Raw genomic sequence first — 25,875 nt, 5'->3', positions numbered from 1 at the left:
TGTACAAAGCTATATTTTAGCATTTACCAAATGATATTGTGATCTCCTTAAAGGAAGGTATCTTTGTGTGTAGCACCTACGATAGTGTCCAGATGCAGAATAAGCCCTCAGTCACTTTAAAAAAACAACAGACAAAACATCCAGTCTCTATCTTCTAAGTGTTTACTTTCTAGTGGTTTCACCACCAGCCTAACATTCCTGACAAATGGTAGCTGGGTTTTCCTTCTGTTTTGCAGTATATCAACTCTGGAAACCTGGAACAGTTGCTAGACAGTAACCTGCATTTGCCCTGGACTGTGAGGGTGAAACTGGCCTATGACATAGCAGTGGGCCTCAGCTACCTTCACTTCAAAGGCATTTTCCATCGGGACCTCACATCTAAGGTACGAAGGCTTTACTTGCACCACTCTTTGAGATACTGTCCTTTATTACCAAGAAAGCTGTGTTAAGAAACCAGTCACTAATAAGCTTTGAAATGATGGAGCTCTCTTATAGATTTAACATTTAATCACAGAGGATACAACTTAAAACTCTGTTTAGCTTAGACCTTAGAGAGCCAATCTCGGCTCACAGAAAGTACCTTTCAGTGTCGAGCTAGGCAACACATACATCTTGAGAATCTTCACGCTTTACTTTAATCTCCTGAATATGTGTGTTGCAGGAGCAGATGGCATGAGGAGGGCTAAGAGGTTCTTTTCCAATAGAATGACAGTAGTCAAGACAGTGTGGGAGCCTGTCTCTTACTGTTCTCTCTCATGGCCTCCAGGAAGTAGCTCTTAAGTGAGAGCAGGAGTTCAGTGGTTTTTAGTCACTTGCATGCAGTTTGACGGCCATAATGTTCTGACCCATTTTCTATCTGTGTGATTGAGTTTCTGCCATTCTGCCAGTTCCTCTTTGGTGTCAGCTGGTCTCTGTAGTATTCTCTTGCTGTCCAAATTGCTGTGTGACCAGGTTAGAAAACAGTTGCTTTTAGAGGAAGTTGGCTATGCTACAGGCAGGCACCTCAGGGCCAAGTGGCCCAGGATACCACTGGGACAAGGCTTATATAAATCATACTGTTTGATCATTGATGTGGGGAATATAAGTCATCTAATGTGACTTCTATCCAAGAGCCGATTTAAAGTCTTCTAGGGAGGTATATGGGAATTTTGTACCTGCCTAAAAACAGCTGTCATTTCATTCCCCATCCTCAACATATACACATGCGCACACACATACATGCATACACATACTCCTGTACTTCTTTTGTCATGGATGACGGGTGAGAGAGACTGTTATAAGGAAAAGTTTGCAAAGGGAACAAAAGCAGACTGTACTCTCAGAGCCAATAAGGCCTAGAGAAGTAAGTTTCTGGCTACCTCACACTAGAATGACTGGTGTTCCAAACAGCAGTACTGTCCCTGAGAGACCCTGGCAATTGGTTTATAAACTACTACACAGAAAATAGCTTTGGGGGTGGTGATTGTAGGGCCCCTGAGTGTGGTGGGGACATCTGTAGTCAGCTGCACTGTTAATAAAGGAGCACTAAGACTGGCAAGTGGAATTTGGTGACCAGCTGAGACCTAGTTGTGAGGAGACCTTTGTCTTTATTGGTACCTGTAAGGACTGTACAGTTGGACAGCTGGGACCTGGAAGATGGTATCTTTTCCCTTCATCAGCCTTTTCTCATCCCCTAGAATGTTTTAGAAAGTCAAGACTAAGAGAACTCACTTGTTCCAGGCAAGTGGGTGGGGTCATGTCAATTTAGACACTGCCTTAAATTGATAGCCTAGTCTTACCTTGAGCGTGCAGCCAAAATCAAATCTTTGCTTACTACTCAGAGAGCATCATTTCCTCCAAGGTGGAGAGAGATCATGACAAGTTGTCTATCAGTCATACAGATATTTCCCCTACACCTACGTGAGTGTCTCCTGTGCCTGGCACCGCGGATGAAGGAATATTAGAAAAGGACAATTTCTGACCTAGAGGTATTACACTCTTGTTGGGAAATAATTAGAAAACAGTCCACAGCATTTTACAATTGGCCATAGGCTCTAGGTTTTCAGAGAAAAGAAATATTTTTTCTCTGAGTAGGCTTTCTGGAAGAAAGTTCCCCCAGTGAGTTCTAAAAGCTCATTATAGCCTCCTCTGTGCTCCCAAAGCCCTTTGTCCCATTGGGATAGTGTCCAGATGTGGTTCTGTCTGGGCTTGTCATGTTGTAAAAATGACTATAGCCTTTTTGGAACTATAGGGTAAGACCACTGTCCTTCAGTTTTCCTAATAGGGAGTATTTCCAGTGCCTGCCAGTGGCTTGAAATGAGAAACTAGGAACTTAGGAGAAAGAACTGTGTCTCTCTGGGCTGTGCTTTATTGGGTGAACTTTAAGGAGGTATTGAGGATACTTCCAGATTGTAAGAACAAATGACTTTGCAAACTGGAGACAGGCTAGGAAGTGCATTTTAGGGAATCTCAAGTTGAAGAAAACCAGGGGAATTTTACAAGCCAGACCATTCAATAGGAGAGACTATCTGTGTTCATTGCCCTTTTATCATCTCTGACCTTTTGTTTGAATGTTTCAGCCTCATTGTAACTGTGTCGCAGGGATTAGGAAGAAGGTTCTATGTCTACACCTCGGCCATAGCAGCCCCACCCAGAAGACCTGTATTGTGGTGATGATGACCGTAATGAGAAGCCTCTGGGGAGAAATAGTCTAAAGGGACAGAGTAGGGCTTTGAGGTTTCCAAATTATCTCCTTATTGCCAGCCTTGGGTCTAAGTTTGATTTCTTGAAGTATAATAGAAGATTTACTTCATAGGTATTTGTTTGTTTTATTGTGCTGTGGCTCACACTTAACATAGAGCCTGTCAGAGTAGGGGCTTTCTGGTCCTCTTTCAGAAAATGCACTTGATAGCACAGAGGCCAAACATCTGCTCGAGAGCTGAGCTTTTGAGTCCCAGACCCAGTTTTGTCCCACCCCTCCAAATGACTTCAATGCCCTTGAGGCCTCAGGGTTCCCAGTCTGTAAAATAGATTCTGTCCTTGACCTCACTGGAGCCATCAGTCTGGACTTCTCAGACCAGAGCTCACAGGAGGGATTTAAAGTAGTGGGAATAAGTTCCAGGTGGGTAGACCAGGACAGAGAAGCAGATGCCTTTTTTCCAAATGATCCTGAGCCTGTGGTAGAGGCAAAGAAGACCCCTAATTTCCTATCAGAGCGCCTCCTGAAAGTAGTATTGCCTTTTCAGGATTCGCACGGTGGTGGTTACTGCAGTAGTGCTTTCAAGAGTGAAACGTCTGTCAGAGATAGCAGTTCAGGCTAATTTTGTAATTACTTCTAAGAAATAGCGTGATACAACTTTGTGCAATGGTGATGCTGATGATTTACTTAGAAGGAAGTGGGAGGTAATGTGGCTTTAAAACTATTCAGTTCATGAGCCATCAAGAAATGGCAGTAACCACACACAGGCTTTTACCTATAGCTCTAGGAGTAGCTTGTACAGCTGTGCAGGAGGCTTGGCTCTGAGGGGCAGCTGAGAACAATTTGTTTCTGCTTATTACCATTACTGCCCAGGATCAGGCAAGCACCTGGGTTTACCCCTAGGAGTATGAATTATGAATTGTACCTCTATTCTTTGTTGTTGGTTTTTGTGTATATGTGTTTTCTCATTGACTCTGAAAAAGCCACTCTGGTGAATCCATCAGAGTGAAAAGCCGATTCAGCTGTGACCTTAGGCTGTACTACACAACAACTAGGAATAGAAAATCCCAATTTTCAGAGCCTGAAGAGAGCATGAACTAGGAACAAAGGTGAATGCTGGAGGGATGTAGAGAGTGTCTATTGGGGCACCCTGCAGTCATTTTTTATAATGAGATTCATCAATGGCTTTTGGGAACCATTTATACTGTACTGTTATTAGAGGACATAGTATTGGGGACATAGAAATTACTAGAACACAACCTATACCATCTTTGGGCTTTCAGACTAGTTGAGGAGACAGATGTGTGAGCAGATTAGTACCTAAGAGCTTTGGTAAAGATATGGGATCGCCATGGTGGGATGGAGGAATGGGACTGCAAACCAGATAATCTAAGAGACTTAAACTGTCTCTGGGGCATTTAGGAGGGCAATTCAGTCTCTGGTCTCCCTTTGCTGTGTTGGTTTTAATCAGTGCCCATATTGACTATGCAGTTGTTCTAGGAGACCTCAAGGAAGTGCTCTCAGGTGTCTACTCTGGCCCAGTTCTGAAGGATTTGTGTTGGCTCCAGAAATTCATTCATCATCACCCCTTTGAGTCTGTTATCAGCTCAGTCCCCACTACGGAGAGTTGAATGTTTGATTAGTGTGTGCCTTTGACATATGCTTTTGAAAGAAGCCCAGTTGCTTGAGGCATAGTCTAAACTTTCATATAACAAACTTTTGCTAAGCTCTTTATGTGTGTCTGTCCTAGGTTAGAGATACAGAGATGAATGGGATCCTTCCCTGCCCCTGTAGAGGAAAATATGTAATAGGTATGAGGACAAAGAGGAATAGGTGCCAAACAGCCACTATGCCTGGGCTCCTTTTTGAACCAGAAAAGGCCACCTCTTGCCTCAGGGAAGTCTGAGTGGGCCTGTCTTATGTCTGCTGACTTTTCATTCTTTCTGTAATGGAACATGCTTGCTTCCCACACAGCCTGAAAATTGGTCTGGCTTCTTCAGAACTCCACAGTGGTCTGTCTGAGATTCATATTTTGTAGTTTCTACTGGGGCCACGTCCAAGTTGGGTGAGAAATGCAATCATTACACTAGGTGCCCTTGGATTAACCCATGTTGGGGGTAGGGGCTAGCATCCCAAATGAAGGGGTCTTATATATTTATTATTATTTTATTTATTTTTGTTAATCCTCACCCACTTTTTCTTTTTTTTTTTTTTAATATATCTTTATTGATTTCAGAGAGAGGAAAGGAGAGAGAGAGAGAGAGAAACATCAATGATGTGCCCTGACCGGGAATCAAACCCCGATCGCCTGGATCCTGGGTCGACGCTCAACCGCTGAGCCACACCTGGCTGGGCCCAATTTTTTCCATTGATTTTTTTTTTTTTAGAGAGAATGGAAGAGAGGGAGGGGGGAGAAAGAGAGAGAGAAACATCAATGTGAGAGATACCATCTATTGGTTGTCTCCTGCAGGCCCCCAGACTAGAGGCAGGGATGAACCTGCCCTTGACCAGGAATTGAACCCTCGACCCTTGTGTCCACAGGCTGATGCTCTAACCATTGAGCAACACTGGCCAGGGCTGAAGGGGGTCTTACTGTATTGCCTATACGAACAGTGCTGCCTTCTCCATGGGCCCTGGTACTGCTGCTATATTAAGACTGCATTGCTCTTGCCATGGTTGCTGTCTCCAGGGGAAAGCTTTTCAGCCTATTCCTCTGGAGAGGCCAAAACCATCAGGTAGGAACCCTTTAGAATCAGGAGACCTGGGTTTTTACCACTTATAAGTTGAAAGTTCCACTTTTCTCATCTTAAATGTAAAAATCTCAGATATGCCCATCTGAAAGTATTGTTTTGAAGAAGCATTTGAATTGAGTTTGTGAAAAATGTGTTATAATTTCTACGGTACCACGCAGACAGAAGTAGGCAATTTTTCCCTAGCCAAGGGGCTAGGAAATATTTTCTAGGCCACCTTTCTCTTAAGACATCCCTGCTTTCCTAAAGCTTATAGTCTGTAGTTTATTGTCGATAGCTATAGGAAGGTATAGCTACTTTCATTATAATATGGCAAATGCTAAGATTAGAGAGAAGAAAATGCATAGGATGTTTTGAAAAGGGATATTTAACCCAATGTGAGGGTATCAAGAAGGCTTTTTTTCTTGGAAGAGATGGTGCCTGAGGTGAATCTTGAAAATTGAATTCTACTTGGTAAATATTGTGTGTGTTTGGGGGCAGGGAAGTAATATTCCAGACCAGACCAGACACGGAATTTCATAAAGACATAGAGGCATAAACAGCATGGTGTACAGACTGTGAGGTTGAAGTGGTAGGGGATAAGAGTTGAAAAGAGAGGAGTCCGATCATATTATACTATCTGACTTGGATTTTATCTTATAGATAGGAAATGAAGAGCCATTGTTGGTTTTAAAATTTATTATATTTTATGCTATTTTTAAATTGAATTTATTGGGATGACATTGGTTAATAAAATTATACAGGTTTCAGGTATACAGTTCTACAATACATAGTCTGTATAGTATATTGTGTGTTTACCACCTCAAGTCAAGTCTCCTTCCATCACCATTTATTCCTCCTTTACCTTCTGCCTCTCTGCCTTCCCCTTCCCTCTGGCAATCACTATACTGTTGTCTGTGTCCCGGAGTCTTTTTTTTTCTTAATCCTTTCACCCTTCTCACCCAGCCCCCAACCCCCTCCCCTCTGACAGCTATCATTCTGTTCTCTGTTTCCGTGAGCCTGTCTTCACTTTGTTTATTTTGTTCATTAGGTTCCACATATAAGTGAAATCATATGGTACTTTTTAAAGTAACAGCTTTTTTGAGATAAACTTTCACATAAAATAAAATTCACCCTCTCAAAGTATACATTTCAGTGATTTTTAGTGTATTCAGCCATCACCACTAATTTCAGAACTTTTCCTCCAAAAAGAAAACCTCTTATCCTAGTCCTCTCTCCCTTCAGCCTTTGGCAACCAGTAATCTATTTTTATTTTTATTTTATTTATTTATTTTGTTAATCCTCACTGAAGGATATTTTTTCCATTGATTTTTTAGAGAGAGAGGAAGGTAGGGAGGGAGGGGGAGAGAAAAAAAATAACATTAATATGAGAGAGATACATTGATTGGTTGTCTCCCGCATGTGCTCCAACCAGGGCCAGGGATCAAACTTGCAACTCAGGTATGTGCCCTTGATTGGGAATCGAATCCATGACCCTTCAGGGTCTGGGATGACACTCTAACCACTGAGCCACACCGGCCAGGGCCCACTAATCTGTTTTTAGTTTCTATGGATTTGCCTATTCTGGACGTTTCATATAAATGGAATTATACAATATGTTATTGCTGGCTTTTAAATAGGGGAGTAACACAGATTTGCATTCTATAAAGATCATGCTGGCAGGAATGAGGAAGGTGGATTATGGAGATCAAGCCTAGACCAACCTACAGACACCAATTAGAAGAGTATTGCAATATTCAGGGGAGGCATGAAGAGGACCTGAACTAGGGCAATAGTAGTAAGGATGAAGAGGGAGGGACTGATTTGAAAAACATTTAGAAGCAAAAATTAGTTGGAGCAAGAGTAAAAACCTAGGACAAATCCCAGGTTTCTAGCTTAGCAAACTGGATGGAAAATGGCAGTACCAGCTGACAAAAATACAGCTCAAGTTTTAGCTTTTGAGAGAAAAAGTTGAGTTCAGGTTTGTATGGAGTTCAATAGGAGTAATCCAGGAGATGTCCAGAAATAGATGAGCTATCTAAATCTACTGCTTGAGGATCAAGGTCAGGGCTGAGGATACACATTTGGAGTCATCAGCACAAAGGTTGTAATTAGAAAAGAAATGTAGAATAGCCTCCACAAAAGACTATTAGAGCTGTAGGCCTAAGATAGAACCCTGAAAGCATCATTCTCGTGGGATAGAAGAAGTGCCAATGGAGTCTGTGGAGTAGCCAAAGATAGAGAAGGAAATCCAGAAGTATACTTGTCAGAGAAGCCAGAAAAGCCCTGGCCAGTGTGGTTCAGTTGGTTGAGCATTGTCTGGTGCACTAAAAGGTCGCCGGTACAATTCCCAGTCAGGGCACATGCCCAGGTTGTGGGCTCTAGCCTGGGTCGGGGTGCATGCGGGAGGCAACCAATCAATGTTTCTCTCTCACATGGATGTTTCTCTCTCTCTCCCTCTCCCTTCCTCTCTCTCTAAAATCAATAAAAACATATTTTAAAAAAAGAAGCCAGGAGAGAAGAATCAAAAAGTAAAGGGAATAGCCTCTAACTAGCCTTTAATAGCTAATCTGTTAGCTCCAGGACCACAACTGATTATTCTCTGCATGCCTAGTACTAATACAATTCCTGAATGATACCTAAAACCACTGACAGAAGTAATCAGCAATGTCAACAGCAGAAAGATCAAGTATTGTAAGCACTAATTCTGTCCATTGAGCTTAATGCCATGGAACTCATTGGGATCCTCCATGATAATATACTTCCAGCAGAAGCCAGTGAAGAATAAATGGGAAATTCATAAACGTGATGATTGGGTGTTCGCGCTCTTTGTGAGATGTGCCTCCCACAAATCTTGTTATGACTTCAGCATATTTCCCTTCTGATATGAACTTAGAAGAAAAACAAAAGAATGAATGGGAGATAAGGAAGTAAAAACAGCAGGTGTTGCCTGACAAACCTCACTAGCTTGGGCCCTGTTAAGGGCAGGCTCAGGAGTTTGCTGGGAAACACTGCAGGGGCTAATTCTGGTCAGGGTTCCTCCCCATTTCCCTTAGCACCTCAGATTCAGACTCCTGAAGTTGGGCTCTTCTGGTTTTCAGTATCCTATCTTTGACTTTGGCTCTAGTGCCCAGTTAATTGGCTGTAGAGAAGCTTTAAGAGGAGCAGCGGTCACACTGCAGACCGGAGGTAGATGCCACCTTGCCCCATTTTGTGGGGCTCTGATCATCCCTGCCTTAGCCATTTCTCAGCTGCTCAGAGAAGCTACTGTGAAGTCACTTACTCTTGAATGGGTGGTTTGCAGTGAATGAACAGGTCTCTGTGAATGTGACAATGGAGCAGGAACTGAAAAGCTTTGACAAGGCTGTGCACTGTAGCCAGACTATTCCTTACTTGCTGCTCCCAAGCTGAATTTAACAAGGTTGTTTCTGAGGGCTATAAAGCAAATAGTGAACAGGACTTTAGACTGGGCCTTGGAGACAGGAGCCTGAGTTGTTAGTGAACTAGGAGGAGGAGGGAAGAAAAATAGGTGACAGATCTGAGCTGCCACTGCCGCATAGGCCAGTGCCCTAAGCCTGGGCTTCGGCTTCCTAATAGTCAGGTTGGCTTAGGGCCCCAAAGACATTCAAAGTCAACGAGCTGGGGGATACTGAGCGAGCAGGACTGATGGGAGGGCCAACACCAGGACAGACACAAGGATAGTCCTGCTTGAAAGCCAGAGACGATGCATGTCTACCTGGGATCCAAGGCAGGAAGGGTATAATGAAATCACAGCCTTATTCTAGTTCAGGGAAAAAGAGTGTGATCACGTCAAGGCCAGAGTAAAGGGACTGATTTTTACCTAATGTGGAGTAAGCAGGAGGTGACTTGGCAATGCCTTGGCAACTGGATGCCAAAACTGGTGAGGAGGAGGGAGGGCTGGTTTGGGTCAGATAGGGCCTTGCTGGCCCAGAAATGTCCCTGTGAGCCAAGGATCTCTACTCTGCTGCCTCTGGAGGAAGTGGGGTAGAGCAAGGTGCCTCCTGAGCCACAGTGGTGAAGGGCTATTTTGAATTCAGCTATTTGGGGAGAGTTCGTTGCCGCTTTCTATTTATTTACAAACCGGGTTTATCCTTTCTCTGGAGACAGTAGCATTTGTTCAGTGAGCATGACCTGAGCCTCACTTATGAGTTGAATACCGTGAGGAACCAGAACTTGCTCCCGAGGAGCTAAGAGCCTGCTAGACTATAAGAGGAAGTGGCATAGAGGAAGAGTTAAAGGAGTTGAGATGAGAGAAAAATAAAGGTGAGAGCTGGAGAGGACAGGGCTGGAAAGGTAGCTTGCCTTAAAACTCATAACATTTTCTGAGGTGAAAGGAGAATTGGGAGAACATTCCGAATGGAAGGGAACAGTGTAAGCAAAGGCAAAGGCTTGAAGAGCCTGTTCAGGTTTCACAAGTCAAGCATGTCTGTGACCAGTCTGGGTGAAGGTGTGTGCAACGGGGCACCAGGGGCAGAGGGGAGCGGGTGGGGAGGTAGGCCAGTTGGTTTAGAGCCAGATCATAAACTTTTAATACCAGAGAGGAGGTTATTTGTGATCCTGTGAGCAGTGAAAGTGTAGGCTTGGGTGCTTGTTCTATGCTTACATTTCTTGGCAAGGTTAGGCCTGGCCTTTCATCTCTACATTCGGAGGAAAAGAGGAAGGGAGGCCAGGGTCCTGATTGTCTTCCTCCACTAAACTGTTAGCTCCAAGAGGGCAAGGGTTTCTGTTCACTGAGGTATCTCTGACACTTAGAACCGTACCTAGCACAGAAAGCAAAGGTAAATATTTGTGTTTGGAGCATAATATGAATCCTAGGGCAGCCACTCAAGATCCAGGCCTAACTCATCTCACATGGCTGTCATGGTAATTTTATGGCTGGCTGGTCTCCACTTCTGAGTCACACCGTCTTCTTCTTTGGGAACCCTAGAACTGCCTGATAAAGAGGGATGAAAATGGTTACTCCGCAGTGGTAGCTGACTTTGGCCTGGCTGAGAAGATCCCTGATGTCAGGTGAGTAGTCCTAATGGGTGCTGGGGTTACAGAAGGGACTAAGGCAAACGGAAAACTCCACCTTCCTCCCCAGAGACCAGGACTTGGTCATAGCTCAACCTCAACTCCCTAAATTTGGTCAGTCCTAGTCTGTGCTATCCTTGGGAAAGAATTCCCAATATTCAGCCATCCCATTGTACCAGCCAGTGGCAAGCTCATTTTTCTTATAATCTCATCCCACAGCATGGGGAGCGAGAAGCTGGCTGTGGTGGGCTCACCCTTCTGGATGGCACCTGAAGTTCTCCGAGATGAGCCCTACAATGAGAAGGTGAGTCTGGGGACCCCAAGGCTCGGTGGTCCTTAGAACCCACTCTTAGCAGTGTCCAGGATCACCCTTTATGTTCAGGGTAAGGATCTACAACCAAGAGCAGGGCTAGTACCTGGCAGCTACCCAGTGAATGAACTGAATGAAATATGGGCAGTAGGGCCCAGGTGTGGGTTTGTGGACATGAGGGGCAGCAACTTCACCTCTCACCCCATTGAGAGGAAAACCGAGGTCTCACTACCCAACAGGCGGACGTGTTCTCCTATGGTATCATCCTCTGTGAGATCATCGCCCGCATCCAGGCTGATCCGGACTATCTTCCCCGCACAGAGGTGAGCTGCAGGCATGGGGATCAGTGCCACTGGGGTGAGGCTGCTTTTGAGGCTATGGAACTGTTTTGTTCTTGGGGTGGAGTTGCTGGTACTTAGTGTGTATGGCTACTTCTTGGGCAATTCCCAGCCTCTTTCTGAGCAGGCCACGATGCATGGAGGGATTAATGACTTGTCTACCCATGTCCCCTGTCCCTTCCCCACCATACCCGTTCACAGAACTTCGGGCTGGACTATGACGCTTTCCAGCACATGGTGGGAGACTGTCCCCCAGAATTTTTGCAGCTTACCTTCAACTGCTGTAATGTGAGTGTCTCCCTCACCCCCAGCTTTAGTCAGGGGCTGGGTTCACCTGGTTAGAACTGTAGGAAGAGCCTGCTAGTTAGCCTCATGAGGGGCCTCATTTTCAGATGAATTAGTTCCATGTATCCTCCTCTGGAGACCTGCCAGACTTTCAAGAGCCCTGGACCAAGGAAAGGAAAATTGCTTTGTAATATCTGATCCTTAGCCTGCAGGGTAGACCCACCACCCCTTGCCTTGGATGTTAGTGGAGGTCTGGTCAGGTTTTAGTTAGACTGTAGATCCAGCTGGTCCTAAGGCTGATGGGAAAGGCTCTTGTTAGCTTTCATTTTACATAGCTCTGTGGCTGGACCTACCAGTTATTACCAAGGAGTAGCTGGACTTTGTCTAGGTAGCTTCAAGAAACATTAGCAGCAGGACTTAAGATAAGAACAGAACAAACCAATGTGAACGTAACCTTTTGGAGGGTTCTGTGCCAAACAAGGGGATAAGACACAGAAAGGATGCTGAGATAGGGGAGGGTATTAAACAATAGCATCTTCCCTGACCTTAGCTCTGGCAATCATCCTCGTGGTCTGTGGCCTTCAGAAAAGATCTCTTAGCTGTACACCTGAGTCATAAAAGATGCTAGAAACAGACTAAAATGCTGTCCTTGGGGTGGAAGGTAGGAAGGCAGGGCTAATGGCTGTTGTGGATGACTACAGATGGACCCCAAACTGCGCCCATCCTTTGTGGAGATTGGAAAGACCCTGGAGGAAATTCTGAGCCACCTACAGGAGGAAGAGCTGCAGCCCACAGGTAAGGGTAAGAGATGAGGGTTGTGGGGTCTTTCCCTCTAGGACTGTGAGGGCAGGATGCTATGTCCCAAAGGGGCAGGGGCAGGGACAGGGACAGGGGACAATGGAAAAAGTACTGTACTCCAAGAGTTGTGACTTGGTATACTGTCTTCCTTCTGTTTTCTCACTGGTCAAAAACGGTACCTACTTTGCCCTCCTAAGTAAAAACACTTTGTGTAGTGCTTCTATTTGTTGACTGGTGAAGTAACCCTGACTTGATGTACTGTTCTTCAGGACTCCTGGAGAAAGGATCTGGGGTGAAGCGACTGAGCTCACTGGATGAGAAGATCCCTCCCAAGTCCCCACGCCCAAGACGTACTATCTGGTTGTCTCGAAGCCAGTCAGACATCTTCTCCCGTAAGCCTCCACGTACAGTGAATGTCTTGGACCCCTACTACCGGCCACGAGGTGGTGCTGCTAGCACCCCCAAAATCAATCCTTTCAGTGCTCGCCAGGACCTCAAGGGTGGCAAGGTCAAGTTCTTTGACCTGCCCAGCAAGTCTGTTATCTCCCTGGTATTTGACCTGGATGCACCAGGGCCTGGAACTTTGCCTGTGGCTGATTGGCAGGAACCCCTGGCCCCACCTGCTCGCCGGTGGCGTTCTTTGCCTGGTTCACCAGAGTTCTTTCATCAAGAGGCCTGTCCATTTGTAGGCCGAGAAGAATCACTCTCAGATGGGCCCCCACCACGTCTCAGTAGTCTCAAGTACAAAGTAAGAGAGATCCCACCATTCCGAGCATCTGCCCCACCAGCCGCTCCAGCCCATGAAGCCATGGACTGCTCCAGTCCCCAGGAAGAAAACGGTTTCGGGCCCAGGCCTCAGGGGGCCAGTTCATGCCTTGCAGGTTCCTCTGAGGAGATGGAGGTAGAAGAAGAAAGGCCAAGAGGCTTGGCTCCAGTCTCCTTGTCTGTCTCAGGCGTAGGCCTGAAAACCCAGGGAGAGCAGGATGGGTGAGAGGGGTTAATCCCTGTCTCACTGAGGATGGACCTTCAGCTGAAGCCACAGGGCCCCCTTGGTGCACAGCTTTGACTCTCCCCTGGGGCCTACAGAGCAGGCAGGCTAGGCCAAGCCTGACTCAACTTTGGGACTCCCAGTGCCCAGTGGCTGTGAGAGGGAAGGCAGCAGTGAGAGGCCTTCCTTGTTAGGGCCAACAGTTGGTACCAAGCCTCTGAAATCCTGCAAGGAGCTCTGGCTCCCACCTGACCCCCCAGTGCACTTCTGCAGACAGGACCAGAGGACTCCTAGTTCTAGTTTGAGCTGGCACGCAGCTATTATCCCAGGTTCTTCTTCCACCCAGGTCTGTCTCTTGCCCTTTCATGGGGCATATAAGCTACTGGATGGAACCTGGAGCTGACCGTAAAGGGCATGACAATTTCTCAGACCTGAAGACTGGGGTGCTTCTTGCCAGTATGTCTAAGACACTTGAATAATTGCTGTTTGCACTTACTGCACAGTCAGACCACATCACTACATTTCTATGCAAGGGGAGGGCAAGGCAGCGTGGTGGTCATGGCTCTTAGCTAACCTATTCAGAGATCTTTTCCAGTTGATTAACCTATTTTCATATTTATGAAGCAGTCTTAATGTTCTGCCCCATAAGACTTTCAACCTTGTGGTTGGGAGTGGGGCTGGTTTCGTAGGCCCTAGGGCCTGCTCTATGTATTTGTCAACATGTGATACACCCAATTGGTTAAACGGTTTATACATGGACTGATTTTCTTCCCTTCCTGCTATGGCTGGAGCTATGGGAACAGTCTGTCTTTATAGTGTCGCAATAAGAAATAACCAAAGATAAAGCTGGTCAAACATTTTCATAACTTGTTTCTAGTGATTTTTTGGGTAAAACTTCCCCAAAACACTCTCAGACTTAAAAATAAAGTTGGTTATTACAGGTGCTGGTCAGCCATCTTATATCATTGTTTCCCAGCCTCTGGGGTAAAGAAAGTCCAGGAGCAATACAGCAGTATTTCTGTCAGAAGCTCTTCTCCCCAACTCTGTAGTAGTTCGGAGTAGGACATTCACAGGCTAGAGGGACCCAGACCCCTCTATTCCACCTTCAGCTTCTCTTCTTAGGCTCTGGGTGCCAGGTACAAGTTAGATCAGCTGCTGCCCCAAGCCAGCTTCATCTTCTGGTTGTGGGCTTTGGAGGAACGGGAGAACTGGCTCTTGGCCACTGTGAGGGGAACAGCTTTGCCACTCAGATATACCTTATTGTGGCATTCAGGTAGCCAGGGTCCAGAGCTACAGGGCTGGGGTTCTTGGCTCACTCCCACATAGGCCATTACGAAACCTGTCATAAAGGCGTCAAAACCAGCCCGATGCAATCCATCCCCAGGCACTGGCTTAGGACTGGCTTGACTCCCTGGTGCTTCTAAGGCAGCCACATCAGCTGTTTCAGGCCTTGTTGCTTTAAGTCCCATCTCCGAGTCATTTTTGTGCCCTTGCTCAGAGCCAGGCTGGTTGCTAGTCTCATCCTCGGTCACTTCCTGCTCAGTTTCCTCAGCCTTGAGGCCATCCCCACAGACCTGCTTAGTGGGAGGACCATCCTCAGCTTCCCCAGAGGTCTGTTTCCCAGGCAGGCCCAACAAAGCCCTCCGTCGTTTTTCCTTACGCCGTCGACGTCGCCGCTTGTCCTTCGTGGCAGCTTCATCAGTGTCAATGATAAGGTCAATATCATGGGACCGAGGACACTGTGATCCCAGGGGGCACCAGCCATAGGCCTAGAGGTAGGAAAGAAACTTAGAGAGGGGTTCCAGGTATCAGAATCTCCCCTCCCCCAGGAAATGGGTGGGTGCTCTCACCGAGAAGTTATCACAGACACTGGTGGAATGAGGATGGTGGGTTGCAGGGGGCATACAGCAGCGGTAGTCTACATGGGCTTTCATGCTAGAAGGATAGTTGCAGAACTCCAGGATAAGGTGTGGGCTGCCAGCTGCCCGCTGCTTCGCATTTTCCCGCTCACTGTAACAGCATAAGAGGATATTGGTCCACTACCATAAGAGCTCCATTAGAACAGGGTTTTTTGTCTGTTTTGTTACTGAATCCTCAGCACCTAAAACCGTGCCTGGCACATGGCTGGTGCTCAATAAAAATCTTTTTTTTAAAATTCTGAGGAAATTTTTTCCATTGCTTTTCAGAGACAGTGGAAGGGGGAGACAGTGAGTGGAACATTGATGTGAGAGAGACACATAGATTGGTTGCCTCCCACACACACCCCTACTGGGGCGTGGGATTGAGCCTGCAACTGAGGTATGTGCCCTTGGCTGGAATCGAACCTGGGACCCTCCAGTCTGTAGGTGGAGGCTCTAACCACTGAGCAAAACTGGCTAGGGCAATAAATATCTTAAATGAATGAAACAGTCAGGTTTATACCAGGCCCCACCCCTTTCCCTCAACCAGTCCCTCACCATTTCCGGAAGGCATATTCTAGGTAGGAGGCCACAAAGCGGGCATGAAACTCAGCAGCATATTTGGTGTCATAAATCCCAGCTGGGAACATTTCACATAGGTCAGCAGTGAAGGTTCCCAAGCTCTCAGGCAGGTGTGCATAGAAATTCTGGTACAGGAACACTAAGTCTATAAGACCATTGTGCAGTATCAGGGGCCGGCGGGCCCGGATTAGCTCCAGGAACAGTGTCCTCACTGACTGGCTCTGGCTCTCATCACCCTGGATGGAAAGAAAGGGGTTATCGGGAAGAACAGAGTCCCCTAGGGAGCCTCTTTTACAGTGTATTTATCCCAAGTTCCTCAACCTAGAAAGCCCTCCCTCCCTGCCTAACCCAATGCTATTCACCCATGCATTAGTCTTGTTTCCCCAGCCCTGTCACTAGTGATTCCCCATTCTCCCTAAGAAGCAGATCCTCCCCACACATCCAGTCTAGTGTAGGAAGAAAATAAAGTCACAGAAAAGTCAGTCTCAAGGTTGGAGAGAGACACATAGATTCGTTGCCTCCCACACACACCCCTACCTTGTCGTTGCCCTTGTGGTACAGGATACCCTGGGCATACTGCCTATTGAAGTCGAAGCCATGCTGTACCAGGAACTGCACAGACTTTGGTTCTATGACATACTCTTCCATGCACAGCAGGGTCAGATTGAACACCTGGGTCAGGTATGAGTGTTCACCCTGGGAGAGAAAGAGGGTCTGCTATATCAAAACCTCACACGTGATGTTCCCCAGAATCTCAACCCCCCTCCTCCCCTCAGCCACAAACCTGGGAGGGGTTGAAACCAGCCCATACCTTGTCTGGCTGCTGCTTGAAGCAGGCGAGGCCCAGGGAGAGAATAGAACGGGTCCTGGCAGCATGACACACGGCCTTATAACGTTCTTCGACGCACCTTGGGTTTGGGTTTGGGGGTGGCTGTGGCTGAGTTAGCCTCACTGGAGGACCCAAACCACCCAGGACCATGACCTCCACTCCAGGGTTAAGGTCTGCTCCCCCCTCCCCCTCGATCAAGGCTGGAACTAAAGAGATCACAGCTTATACTTACTGGTTCAGCAAACTCTTCCTGTCCCCAAGCCCACTCAGTTCCTATGGGTGGGTAAAGGGAGCGCTGAGTTAGAGGCCCAACATCAGCCCTTTCACAACCACCTGCCCTTCCCATTCCCCAACCCTCACCGTGTCCACAGCCACGAAGCTAGCTGTCTTTATGGCCAGCAGAAGGGATGGCCACATCTCCTTAAAGTTGTCACTTTGCACATCCACCACTGGAACCTGGACTACCAGCTCCTCCCCAGGTTTTGTGCTTTTGCTGATACCGGCTGGGGATAAGGAGGACAGGATGATGGAAGTTAATGCTCAGGCAAGGGTCGGGCAGATACCAAGCCAGGCCATGGCTTGGGGGCATTTTTCATTCTGGCAAGAAACTGGCAGCTTTCCCCTCAAGCCATTTTATCAGCATGCTCTACACACAGGCCTTGGAATGAAAGGTATCCTGAATTTGGGGAAAGCCTGGGTCTTCCAGTGGCTTATGTGAGACTAGGAAAATCATTTCTCCCTCAGCATCACTATCTAGATGATCTGTAAGATTCCTTTTTCCCATGTTCTGCAGTAACTATTTGTTACGGCTGAGGTGTTCAGCTCCTTTAATATTCCATCAGGCTCCACACTACTGTGGTTCTCAGGGTGCCCTAGCAGCCACAAGTGGCAGTAGCCTGTATGCCCCAGAGACTAATAATGCCCGAGAGATAAGTAATAACCCACAGCTGGGCTCCCAATACATCCCACTTCCTTTGGACCACAACTCCCAACCTGCCCCACTTAAAAGCGGCGAGTTCCAGACTACAGCTCCCGACATGCCCCCACCAACCCTAGCTACGCACCTAACTCCAAGATTTTGCAGCCCCAGCCGCGGTGCACACTGGGACTTGTAGTCTCCTCGTGGCTGGTTCAGAAGGAAGAAGCTAGTCCTCTGAAACTCGAGGTCGGTTCCTAGAACTATGAACCTGAGGCCTTCCCTTCCCCCGGGGCGTACAGGCTTTTCAGGCGGCCCCTAAAAAGCCACTCACCGTCAGAGACCGCTGGAGCTGAGGCTGCGCCATCGTCACTGTCGGCAGCCATGACACCGCACGTCCCTCGCTGGAGTAGCCTGTGGGTAGGAAGGACTTCCGCTTTGTCTCCTGGCGCGACAGACGCGATGTCTGGTAGGGGCAGGCCCTAGCCTCCGGAAGTCGCTGACGGGTCGGAGTTCCGTTCAGACCTCCTGGGTCTGGCGCGGACCAGGGGACTCGGAGCGCTCTGGGAGCCTATTGGTTATCGCCGTCTTGCTCGCCTTCCGGATTGGCCGGAGCCACGCCCCTGGGACCGTTGGGTAGCGCGACTCCGGGCACAGCGTAGGAGGTAATTCTTCGGGTATAACCCGGTGGGAACTTGGCCTTGGGCTTTACGCTGTCTTCAGGGACGCAGCTCCGGGGTAGGGGTGGGTGTCCCCAGAGGAAGTGGCGCTGCCGGAGCTAAGCTTAAAGCAACCGTAGGAATTAGGCAAAGACCGGGGAATATGGGGGAAAGATGGATATTCTGGGAAAGGGCAAGTTCCCGGGAAGGATGGAGCTCACTGCGTTCCAGGAAGTGGAAGAGGCGGGGAGGGGGACACGAGCGAGGCTGCAGAGGGGTTGGAGCGACCCACTAGCAGGGAAGCTTTTGAAATAATCCAGGCAGGTGATAATAAGGACTTGAATTAAGGCTCGAGCAGTTGAGATGATGAGGAAGGGACAAATTGTAAGCAACTTGGAGATACAGGTGATCTAGAGGGTGACTGGACGTGACTCCTGCTTGGTGAGGGAGATGTCCCTACCAGAGAGACCAGCCCTTTCCTAAGAGCTCCAGTTCCCATCCTCGGCGTCCACCAAGGACTCGCAACCCTTTCTCCTGGGTTACTCACTGTTTCTAGTTCATTTTCAACCTTTCTCTCTATTGAGTCCTTTTCATCATTATTCAGAATTGTTTGGCTTTCTCCTATTCTTAAAAAAAGGCACTGGCCCGTATTGCTCAGCGGTTAGAACCTAGCTGCGCACATGAAGGGTTGCAGGTTCCATCCCCTTGTGGGCTGGAGGCAACCTATCGGTGTGTCTCACATCGATGTCTCTCTCTCCCCTCCCACCCCCGCCCCCACCCCCACCTTCCTCATTTCCACACTCTCTAAAAAAGCAATGGAAAAAATATCCCCGGGTGAGGATTAACAAAAATAAGTTAAATAAAATAAAGGAAAACCCTCTGGTCCCATTAATTAATTTACAAATATTTATTGTATACAATTTACCTGGCACTGTGCTCAGCTCAACATAAGAGACCCAGTACTTGCTCTCACGGAGTTTTACAGTCAAGTTGGGGAAACGGACACTGATCAAAGAATTCTAAGTAAATGTGAAACTGAAATTGGTGTAAGAGCAACAATGGAGAAATACACAAGAGGATAAGACTGAGGGGACCTGATTTGGACATTTAAGTCGAGACCAGAAGAATGAGTAGATGTTGGGTAAAGCATAGGAGAAGAGCAGAGGAAATGGATTGGGTGAGGCCTCAAGGTGGGCAGACACTTGGTGGATTGAAGCATTTATTTCAGGCAGACATGGCTGGAGCATAGTGGTCTAGAGGATGAGGCATATGGGGCCCTGGAGCCTATAAGGCTTATATTAAGAGGATTGGCTTCTAAGAGTAGTGGGTGTGACAGCCAAAGTCCATTGGCCTAGTAGGTACTTTGTAATCCTGTGGCCCCCCCCCCCCCTTTTTTTAGCTCTCTGACCTTGTTTCCTATTCCTTACCCCCTCCTCATTCTATTCTAACCACACTGGCTGCCTTATTCTACAAACACACCAGTCCCTCCTTATGGGCCTTTGCACTAGCTCCCTCTCGAGGCCTCGACCAGGGCGGGGGATCGAGTTTGCAATGGAGGTACCTGCCCTTGGCCAGAATTGAACCTGGGACCCTTCAGTCTGAGGGCCAAGGCTTTAACCACTGAGCCAAACCAGCTAGGGTGCACTAGCTCCTTCTTAGTATGCCTTTCCCACAGGTATCCACATGGCTAACTTCTCCAGCTGCTTTAAGTCATTGGTCAAATATCACTTTAATAAAGCCCCGCCATGACCACGTTCTTTAAAATTGCAACATTCCACCCCCTGCCCATTTCTTACCCCTTCACCTGCTCTGCTTTTTCTCTTTATGCTAGTATTTATCACCTAATATCCTATATAAATTACTTATGTATATTACTTGTCTGCCCCATTAGAATATAAACCCTGTGAGGGCAGGAACCTTTGGTGTTTTATTTAGTGAAATATCTAAAACTGCTTGACACATAGTAGGCACTCCATAAATACTTGTTCAGTGAATTAATGGGAAGCTATTGAAGGTTTTAAATAAGAAAGTGACAAGATCATGTCTTAAAAGATTGCTTTACTCTATGAAGAATGGATTGTAGAATGAATAATGGAAGTGAGTGAGTTTGGTGAAGGAAGTTTGACTATGAAGGGGAGGAGAGTGGGTCCTGTGGAGGGGATTGGAGGAGCAGGACCCTGAGCTCAGACAATTTGGGAAGAGGGACCATTCTTTCACAGAAGGGGAGTGCAGATGGAGGTAAGTTTGTACATTCATTTTTTTTCCCTCAAGAAGGAAGCAAGCTCTTTTGATGAAAATGAGATGACAAAGTCAAAAGTTTGAGGAGAGCCCAGTCAGCATGGCTCAGCGGTTGAGCATTGACCTATGTTCGAGGAGATCATGGTTCAATTCCCAGTCAGGGCACATGCCCGGGTTGTAGGCTTGATCCCCAGTGGGGTGGGAGGGGGCGTGCAAGATCAGTGACTCTCTCATCATTGATGCTTCTATCTCTCCCTCTCCCTTCCTCTCAGAAATCAATAAAAAAATTAAAATAAATAAAAATAAAAAGTTTGAGGAGAGAGTTTGAACCAGAGGTTCAGCAGGGACTACAGTATAGCAGAGTGCAAGAGTGTAGGTTCTGGATGCAAACCTTTGGGTTTGAATGAACAAGTTGCTTAATCTCTACAAGCCTCAGTTTCCTCAACTAAAATGGAGGTAATACTAGGACATGCCTCATGGAGACATCAGACGATTGAGACATCTGGTAAAGCACTTAGGGTCTGGTGTATAGTAAGCATTCACTGTTAGCTACATTTAGCAATTAGAAAAAAGGCAGCTACAAGTACAGTAAGGGAGCAGTGAAGATCAACCAAATGCCTTTTCTCATTGCTAATGGCCAGCTAGCTATGATTTTCTAGATCAGGAAAAGACTAGGAATAAAAATAGCTCATCTCTCTCCCCCCCAACTTGACATCTGCTCTCAGGCAAGTCTTTTCCCCTCTCTGATCCTTGGTTTCTCCTTTGAAGGTTCTCCAATGAAGGTTTGGACTAGATGACTGTTAAAGACCATTTCATTGTAAACATGCTACATCTCTAAGCAGATAAACTTCCCACCCCCATGCTCCTAGACACAACCCTGTCCACACACATAGTCACAGTAAGTATTAGGAATGCACAGGTGCTCCTACACAGCAGGCTTCACTCCTGACCCAGCCCAGCCCTCGCCTCTTATTTTGTGTTGTCTCCAGGACTGTACTAATGCTGGTCCATCTGAGGCCATTTGGAGAAGCTCAGCCCAATTGGTCATACCTCAGTGCCACAGCCAGTCAAGAGCAAGCCCATGAGCATCTGGAGAGTTCTTGAGAAAAGCTAGAGACTCCATGTGAATGGTGTAGGGAGGTGGCTCCACCCCTTGCAGGGCTCCAAGATTCAGTCTAATTTTTTTAAAAAAATATATCTTTATTGATTTCAGAGGAAGAAAGAGAGATAGAAACATCAATGATGAGAGAGCCATCATTGATCGGCTGCCTCTTGCATGCCCTGAAAGGGGATCGATCCCACAACCTGGGCATGTGCCCTGACCAGGAATCGAGCCTCGATCTCCTGGATCCTAGGTCAATGCTCAACCACTGAGCCATGCCTGGTCAGGCTCAGCCTAATTTTGACTGACTACTTTGGGCCTTTGTATTCTAGACCATCATGAAGAAGCCACAAGCAGCTATGGGAAGTCGTCGCAGGAAACGGGCATCTAGCCAGGAAGGAAGGAAGAAACTTGCCCTCAACAGCAGGCAGGCCAAGCCTTCTGTCCCTGATGGTGAGGAGCTCGGACCTAGTTAAAAAACTCAGGGGATGGTTTCATTGGCTAGGGAGGGAGCATGATATATATTGAGGCATTAAGGGACTAATTAAGGACTTTGGGATAATTGCTCTGAATGGCTGCTTTCTTACCTGTGACACGGAGCAGTAGTCTGTGCATTTTCTTCCTCATGTGGCTTTCATGGGGTAAAATGAGTTTATCAGCCTGAAAGTAGTTTGTAAATGGGAAAGCCCTGTACTGGTATATGTTATGCTTGGCTAAAACTGTTGGATTTTTATTATGACCTGGAGACAAAGGAGCCAGCAGTACCACGCTGGGAAAATTAAGGCTAGAAACTTGGCTAAGGCTTCACACAGCTAGAGAAGTCTGATCTGACTCCAGGTCCAAGGCTTAAGCAAGGGGTTAGGGGTGGTGGAAGCCCTAAGTGGGAGCAGACTGCAACCAGGCTGCAGTGTCCCAGGTTCCTGGTGCACAGCCTGTGCAGGGACAACTCTGAGTTTCCTGAGGCCCCAGCAGGCCAGGCCAGGCAGCAGGAGGTGGTATTGCAGGCCTCTGTCTCCTGGTACCATCTATTCAGAGATACAGCTGAGGTCACAGCCTTCCGGGAGAGCCTGCTGAGCTGGTACGATGGAGAGAAGCGAGACCTACCCTGGAGAAGGCGGGTAGGCAGGCAAGGGACCGGGATGGGGGGAGGCTAGTTCCTAGCCCCCTGCACACTAACTCCCCACCTGGGATTGCATTGGCAGGCAGAGGATGAGGTGGACCTGGACAGGCGGGCATATGCTGGTGAGCACATCTCCTGAGAGCAGAACTGCTTTGCCTGGATGCCCTCAGGTCTGGGATCAGGGACTATGGGCTAGGAGCAGGGCAGGTCAGCAGTGCCCTCATGCCAACCCCTTTCCCCCAGTGTGGGTCTCAGAGGTCATGCTGCAGCAGACCCAGGTTGCCACGGTGATCGACTATTATACCAGATGGATGCAGGTGACTCCAGGGAAGGAAGGGGAGGGTCAATGGGTTAGACCCCAGATGAGAGCCTGTCCTTTGGGGTGGTGTAAAGAAAGCTTCTTCTATTTCCCTCACCCTTGACCTCATCTATTTCTGCCTACCTTCTGGGTATAGAAGTGGCCAACACTGCAAGATCTGGCCAGTGCTTCCCTGGAGGTAAGACCCACCCTAGGGGAGAGGAAAATGGGGACAACAGAGGACTGACTGCTGATTTCTCTGACTTCTGACCCCACCCACAGGAAGTGAACCAGCTCTGGGCTGGCCTAGGATACTACTCTAGAGGCCGGCGGCTGCAGGAGGGAGCCCGGAAGGTAAGGGGTGGCAGGGAGGGTGGGATCCCCAGGGCTTCGGATATCTCCTAACCTTGAACCTTTCCTACCCCAATCAGGTGGTAGAGGAGCTCGGGGGCCATGTGCCACGCACAGCAGAGACCTTGCAGCGGCTCCTTCCTGGTGTGGGGCGGTACACAGCTGGAGCCATTGCTTCCATTGCCTTTGGCCAGGTGAGCCCAAAGCCCACCCCATTTTGTGAATGCCCACTTTCCTCCCAGACCAGGCTGACTCCTGTACTCCTCTGTGCCAGGTAACCGGTGTGGTGGATGGGAATGTAATGCGGGTGCTATGCCGTGTCCGAGGCATTGGTGCTGATCCCAGCAGCACCTTTGTCTCCCAGCAGCTCTGGTAGGATATTGGGGTAATGTGGGATATTGGGAAGGGTGCCTCCAAGGGGTCTTTGGCTCACATAAATGTTCCCTTCTGGTAGGAGCCTAGCCCAGCAGCTGGTAGACCCAGCCCGGCCAGGAGACTTCAACCAAGCAGCCATGGAGCTGGGGGCCACAGTGTGCACCCCACAGCACCCGCTCTGCAGCCAGTGCCCTGTGCAGAGCCTGTGCCGGGCACACCAGAGGGTGAGCTACCGGGAAGGGGCAGTTGGGTCCTAGGGAGTGACCCCTGCCCCATGACATCCTTCTCTATGCTTCTAAGGTGGAGCGGGAGCAGCTTGTAGCTTCACAGAGCCTGCCAGGCAGTCCTGATGTGGAGGAGTGTGGTGAGTACTGGTCCTAGCCCCAGCCCTCCCCTGCACTGTCAAGGAGCTGCCTCTGGAAGCCTCATTCCAGTTCATCCTACAACCTGAGTAAAATTCTACAGAGCTGGGCCAAGCTGGGCTTGGCACCTACGCCCACCTGGCCTGAGTGGGGCTTGGGGGTCTCTATTCCCAGCTGCCAACACTGGACAGTGCCAGCTGTGCGCACCTCCTACAGAGCCCTGGGACCAGACCCTGGGAGTGACCAACTTTCCCAGAAAGGCCAGCCGTAGGCCCCCCAGGGAGGAGTACTCTGCCACCTGTGTCCTGGAACAGCCCAAGGCCCTTGGGGGTGCCCGAATTCTGCTGGTGCAGAGGCCCAGCTCAGGTACCTGGTTCCTGGGAGTGGAGGGCAATGGCATGAACAAAAGGGAAGAGATGGAGGTGTCAACAGTGAAGGCCTAACTCACACCTGCTGACCTCTGTCTCAGGTCTGCTGGCAGGACTGTGGGAGTTTCCGTCTGTGACTGTGGATCCCTCAGGGCAGCATGAGCACAAGGCCCTGCTGCAGGAACTGCAGAGTTGGGCCGGGCCTCTCCCAGCCACCCGCCTGCAGCACCTTGGGCAGGTAAATGAACAGTGAGGGGCCAGGAATGATGGCTTTTCAGCCACATCCAAAGGCCTGTTTAAGCCCCTTGGTCTTCCCCCAGGTGGTCCACACCTTCTCTCACATCAAGCTGACCTATCAAGTATATGGTCTGGCCCTTGAAGGGCAGGCCCCAGTGACAATCACACCACCTGGCGCTCGCTGGCTGACCCGGGAAGAGTTTCACACCGCAGCTGTCTCCACCGCCATGAAAAAGGCACTATATTTGTTGTGTTTCCTACATGTTCTGCATGAACCCATTACTATGTAAACAAACAAAAAAAGCATATATTAAACAAAAGTACTGGGGCACGAAGTTGAGGACAGAACACAGGGTTCTGACTCTTTGGGGGAAGCTGCCAGCCCTGCACTGTCCCCCTCTCTTGGCTAGGTGTTCCGCGTGTACGAGGGCCAACAGCCGGGGACCTGCAAGGTGAGTCCCCTGGCCCTCACCCAGCCATGTCTCTCCCTAGGACTGAATCCACAGGTTTTCAGCGTGGATTCAGTGACACAGGTTTTTTTCAGCGTGGACAGTGACACAGGTTTGGGTGAACATTGTCCACTCCAAGTTTCACTAGGGGGAGAAGAATAGTTCTTGACCTAGAGACCCTATAGTCTGGGGTCCAGGTGGAGAGGGGATAAGAGCAAATGATGGAGACAGTAGTGTCAGGTGTGTGAAATGTACTAGATTGTGTGGGCTATGAGGTGGAGAGCTCTCAGTTTTGTCTGGGAGGAAAGGATCAGGGAAAGGCTGCTTGAAAGAAGCAGCTGGTAATCTGGGTCCTAGAAATGAATCATTTTCTCCAGGTTTGGGAAGGGAATCAGCAGTAAGGATGTTCTTTCAGTCCCAGGAGTAGTGTAAGCAATGGCGGGAACAATGCAGTCTGCAGTGAGAGGAACCCTGAGCATTTGGTCTAGCTGGAGCAATTGGCAGGGCTGTGAACGCCAGGCCACGGAAGCATTTAGGTGGAGAGAGGAGCCAAATTTATATTTGAGGAAGATTATGTTTGACTCCTAGAGATACAGGTTAGAAGCCTTACTATATTCAGGCTAGAGTCTGAGCTAGATCAGTGGAGTGGGGGTAGGGAGTGAAAGGAGAACATTCTTTGCTGTCCCCTCATTGCCTTCTTTGGCTTCTGAACAGAGTTCCAAAAGATGCCAGGTGTCTACTCCATCCAGCCGGAAAAAGCCCAGCAAAGGCCAGCGAGTCCTGGATAGTTTCTTTCGGCCTCACATCCCCACTGATGCACCTAGACTCAACAGTATGGCCCAGTGACACCTCTGGAAGGCCCCCTCCCCTTGAGAATGATGTTGTTTAATAAAGTGCTTATTTTTATAGTTGTTTTGGAGACTTCCCATCCT

The 25,875-nt window shown here is 48.3% G+C and overlaps 3 protein-coding genes and 1 non-coding gene across 7 annotated transcripts in view; 3 read left to right on the top strand and 1 right to left on the bottom strand.

Moving 5' to 3' along the window:
* Positions 1–14,099, top strand: part of TESK2 (testis associated actin remodelling kinase 2) — a 97,046-nt gene extending 82,947 nt beyond the window's left edge. For 2 of the 3 annotated variants that reach the window (XM_087820394.1, XM_016199256.2), the window contains exons 5-11: positions 237–383; positions 10,355–10,437; positions 10,660–10,744; positions 10,990–11,073; positions 11,290–11,376; positions 12,075–12,168; positions 12,441–14,099. In XM_087820394.1, coding sequence (XP_087676520.1) covers positions 237–383; positions 10,355–10,437; positions 10,660–10,744; positions 10,990–11,073; positions 11,290–11,376; positions 12,075–12,168; positions 12,441–13,162 — 1,302 coding nt within the window. In that variant the 3' untranslated portion in view covers positions 13,163–14,099. The remainder of the gene's footprint in view (positions 1–236; positions 384–10,354; positions 10,438–10,659; positions 10,745–10,989; positions 11,074–11,289; positions 11,377–12,074; positions 12,169–12,440) is intronic. The other variant, XM_016199257.2, reaches the window with a different exon arrangement.
* LOC148092418 (small nucleolar RNA U13) lies at positions 8,191–8,293 on the top strand. Its single transcript, XR_015715115.1, has one exon. It is a non-coding gene; the product is annotated as a small nucleolar RNA U13 (small nucleolar RNA).
* Positions 14,001–17,884, bottom strand: TOE1 (target of EGR1, exonuclease). Of its 2 annotated transcripts, none has more exons than XM_016199258.2 (8): positions 17,719–17,884; positions 16,829–16,971; positions 16,701–16,741; positions 16,451–16,547; positions 16,177–16,335; positions 15,616–15,875; positions 15,010–15,169; positions 14,001–14,928 (listed from the first exon to the last, which is right to left on the bottom strand). In XM_016199258.2, exons 1-8 carry the CDS (start codon positions 17,768–17,770, stop codon positions 14,308–14,310), a joined length of 1,533 nt encoding a protein of 510 aa, XP_016054744.1. In that variant the 5' UTR covers positions 17,771–17,884; the 3' UTR covers positions 14,001–14,307. The 2 variants fall into 2 exon arrangements, with proteins under 2 accessions (XP_016054744.1, XP_087676521.1); XM_087820395.1 differs by lacking the exon at positions 17,719–17,884 and adding an exon at positions 17,533–17,672.
* Positions 17,885–21,715: 3,831 nt separating this feature from the next.
* MUTYH (mutY DNA glycosylase) lies at positions 21,716–25,849 on the top strand. The gene is made up of 15 exons (XM_087820396.1): positions 21,716–21,836; positions 22,356–22,501; positions 22,586–22,625; positions 22,747–22,820; positions 22,959–23,000; positions 23,084–23,155; positions 23,233–23,346; positions 23,427–23,524; positions 23,607–23,751; positions 23,828–23,891; positions 24,064–24,255; positions 24,359–24,495; positions 24,578–24,730; positions 24,905–24,946; positions 25,658–25,849. Exons 1-15 carry the CDS (start codon positions 21,722–21,724, stop codon positions 25,787–25,789), a joined length of 1,566 nt encoding a protein of 521 aa, XP_087676522.1. The 5' UTR covers positions 21,716–21,721; the 3' UTR covers positions 25,790–25,849.
* Positions 25,850–25,875: the final 26 nt, after the last annotated feature.

The sequence above is a fragment of the Miniopterus natalensis genome, chromosome 9 (genome assembly GCF_054644295.1).
Source record: "Miniopterus natalensis isolate mMinNat1 chromosome 9, mMinNat1.hap1, whole genome shotgun sequence".
NCBI lineage: Eukaryota > Metazoa > Chordata > Mammalia > Chiroptera > Miniopteridae > Miniopterus > Miniopterus natalensis.
Note: the sequence above shows the minus strand (reverse complement) of the source record. Positions and strands in the feature narration are given on the sequence as shown.

What these genes read in the sequence shown, in the direction of transcription:
- TOE1 (XM_016199258.2), bottom strand. Translation starts at nt 17,770, where the DNA reads ATGGCTGCCGACAGTGACGATGGCGCAGCCTCAGCTCCAGCGGTCTCT. An exon ending in AGCTCCAGCGGTCTCTGACG is followed by an intron (nt 16,972 to 17,718) that starts GTGAGTGGCTTT and finishes CCTTATCCCCAG; the next exon opens with CCGGTATCAGCAAAAGCACA. An exon ending in GCTTCGTGGCTGTGGACACG is followed by an intron (nt 16,742 to 16,828) that starts GTGAGGGTTGGG and finishes ACCCACCCATAG; the next exon opens with GAACTGAGTGGGCTTGGGGA.
- MUTYH (XM_087820396.1), top strand. Translation starts at nt 21,722, where the DNA reads ATGAAGAAGCCACAAGCAGCTATGGGAAGTCGTCGCAGGAAACGGGCA. An exon ending in GGACAGGCGGGCATATGCTG is followed by an intron (nt 22,626 to 22,746) that starts GTGAGCACATCT and finishes CCTTTCCCCCAG; the next exon opens with TGTGGGTCTCAGAGGTCATG. An exon ending in TGGCCAGTGCTTCCCTGGAG is followed by an intron (nt 23,001 to 23,083) that starts GTAAGACCCACC and finishes CCCCACCCACAG; the next exon opens with GAAGTGAACCAGCTCTGGGC.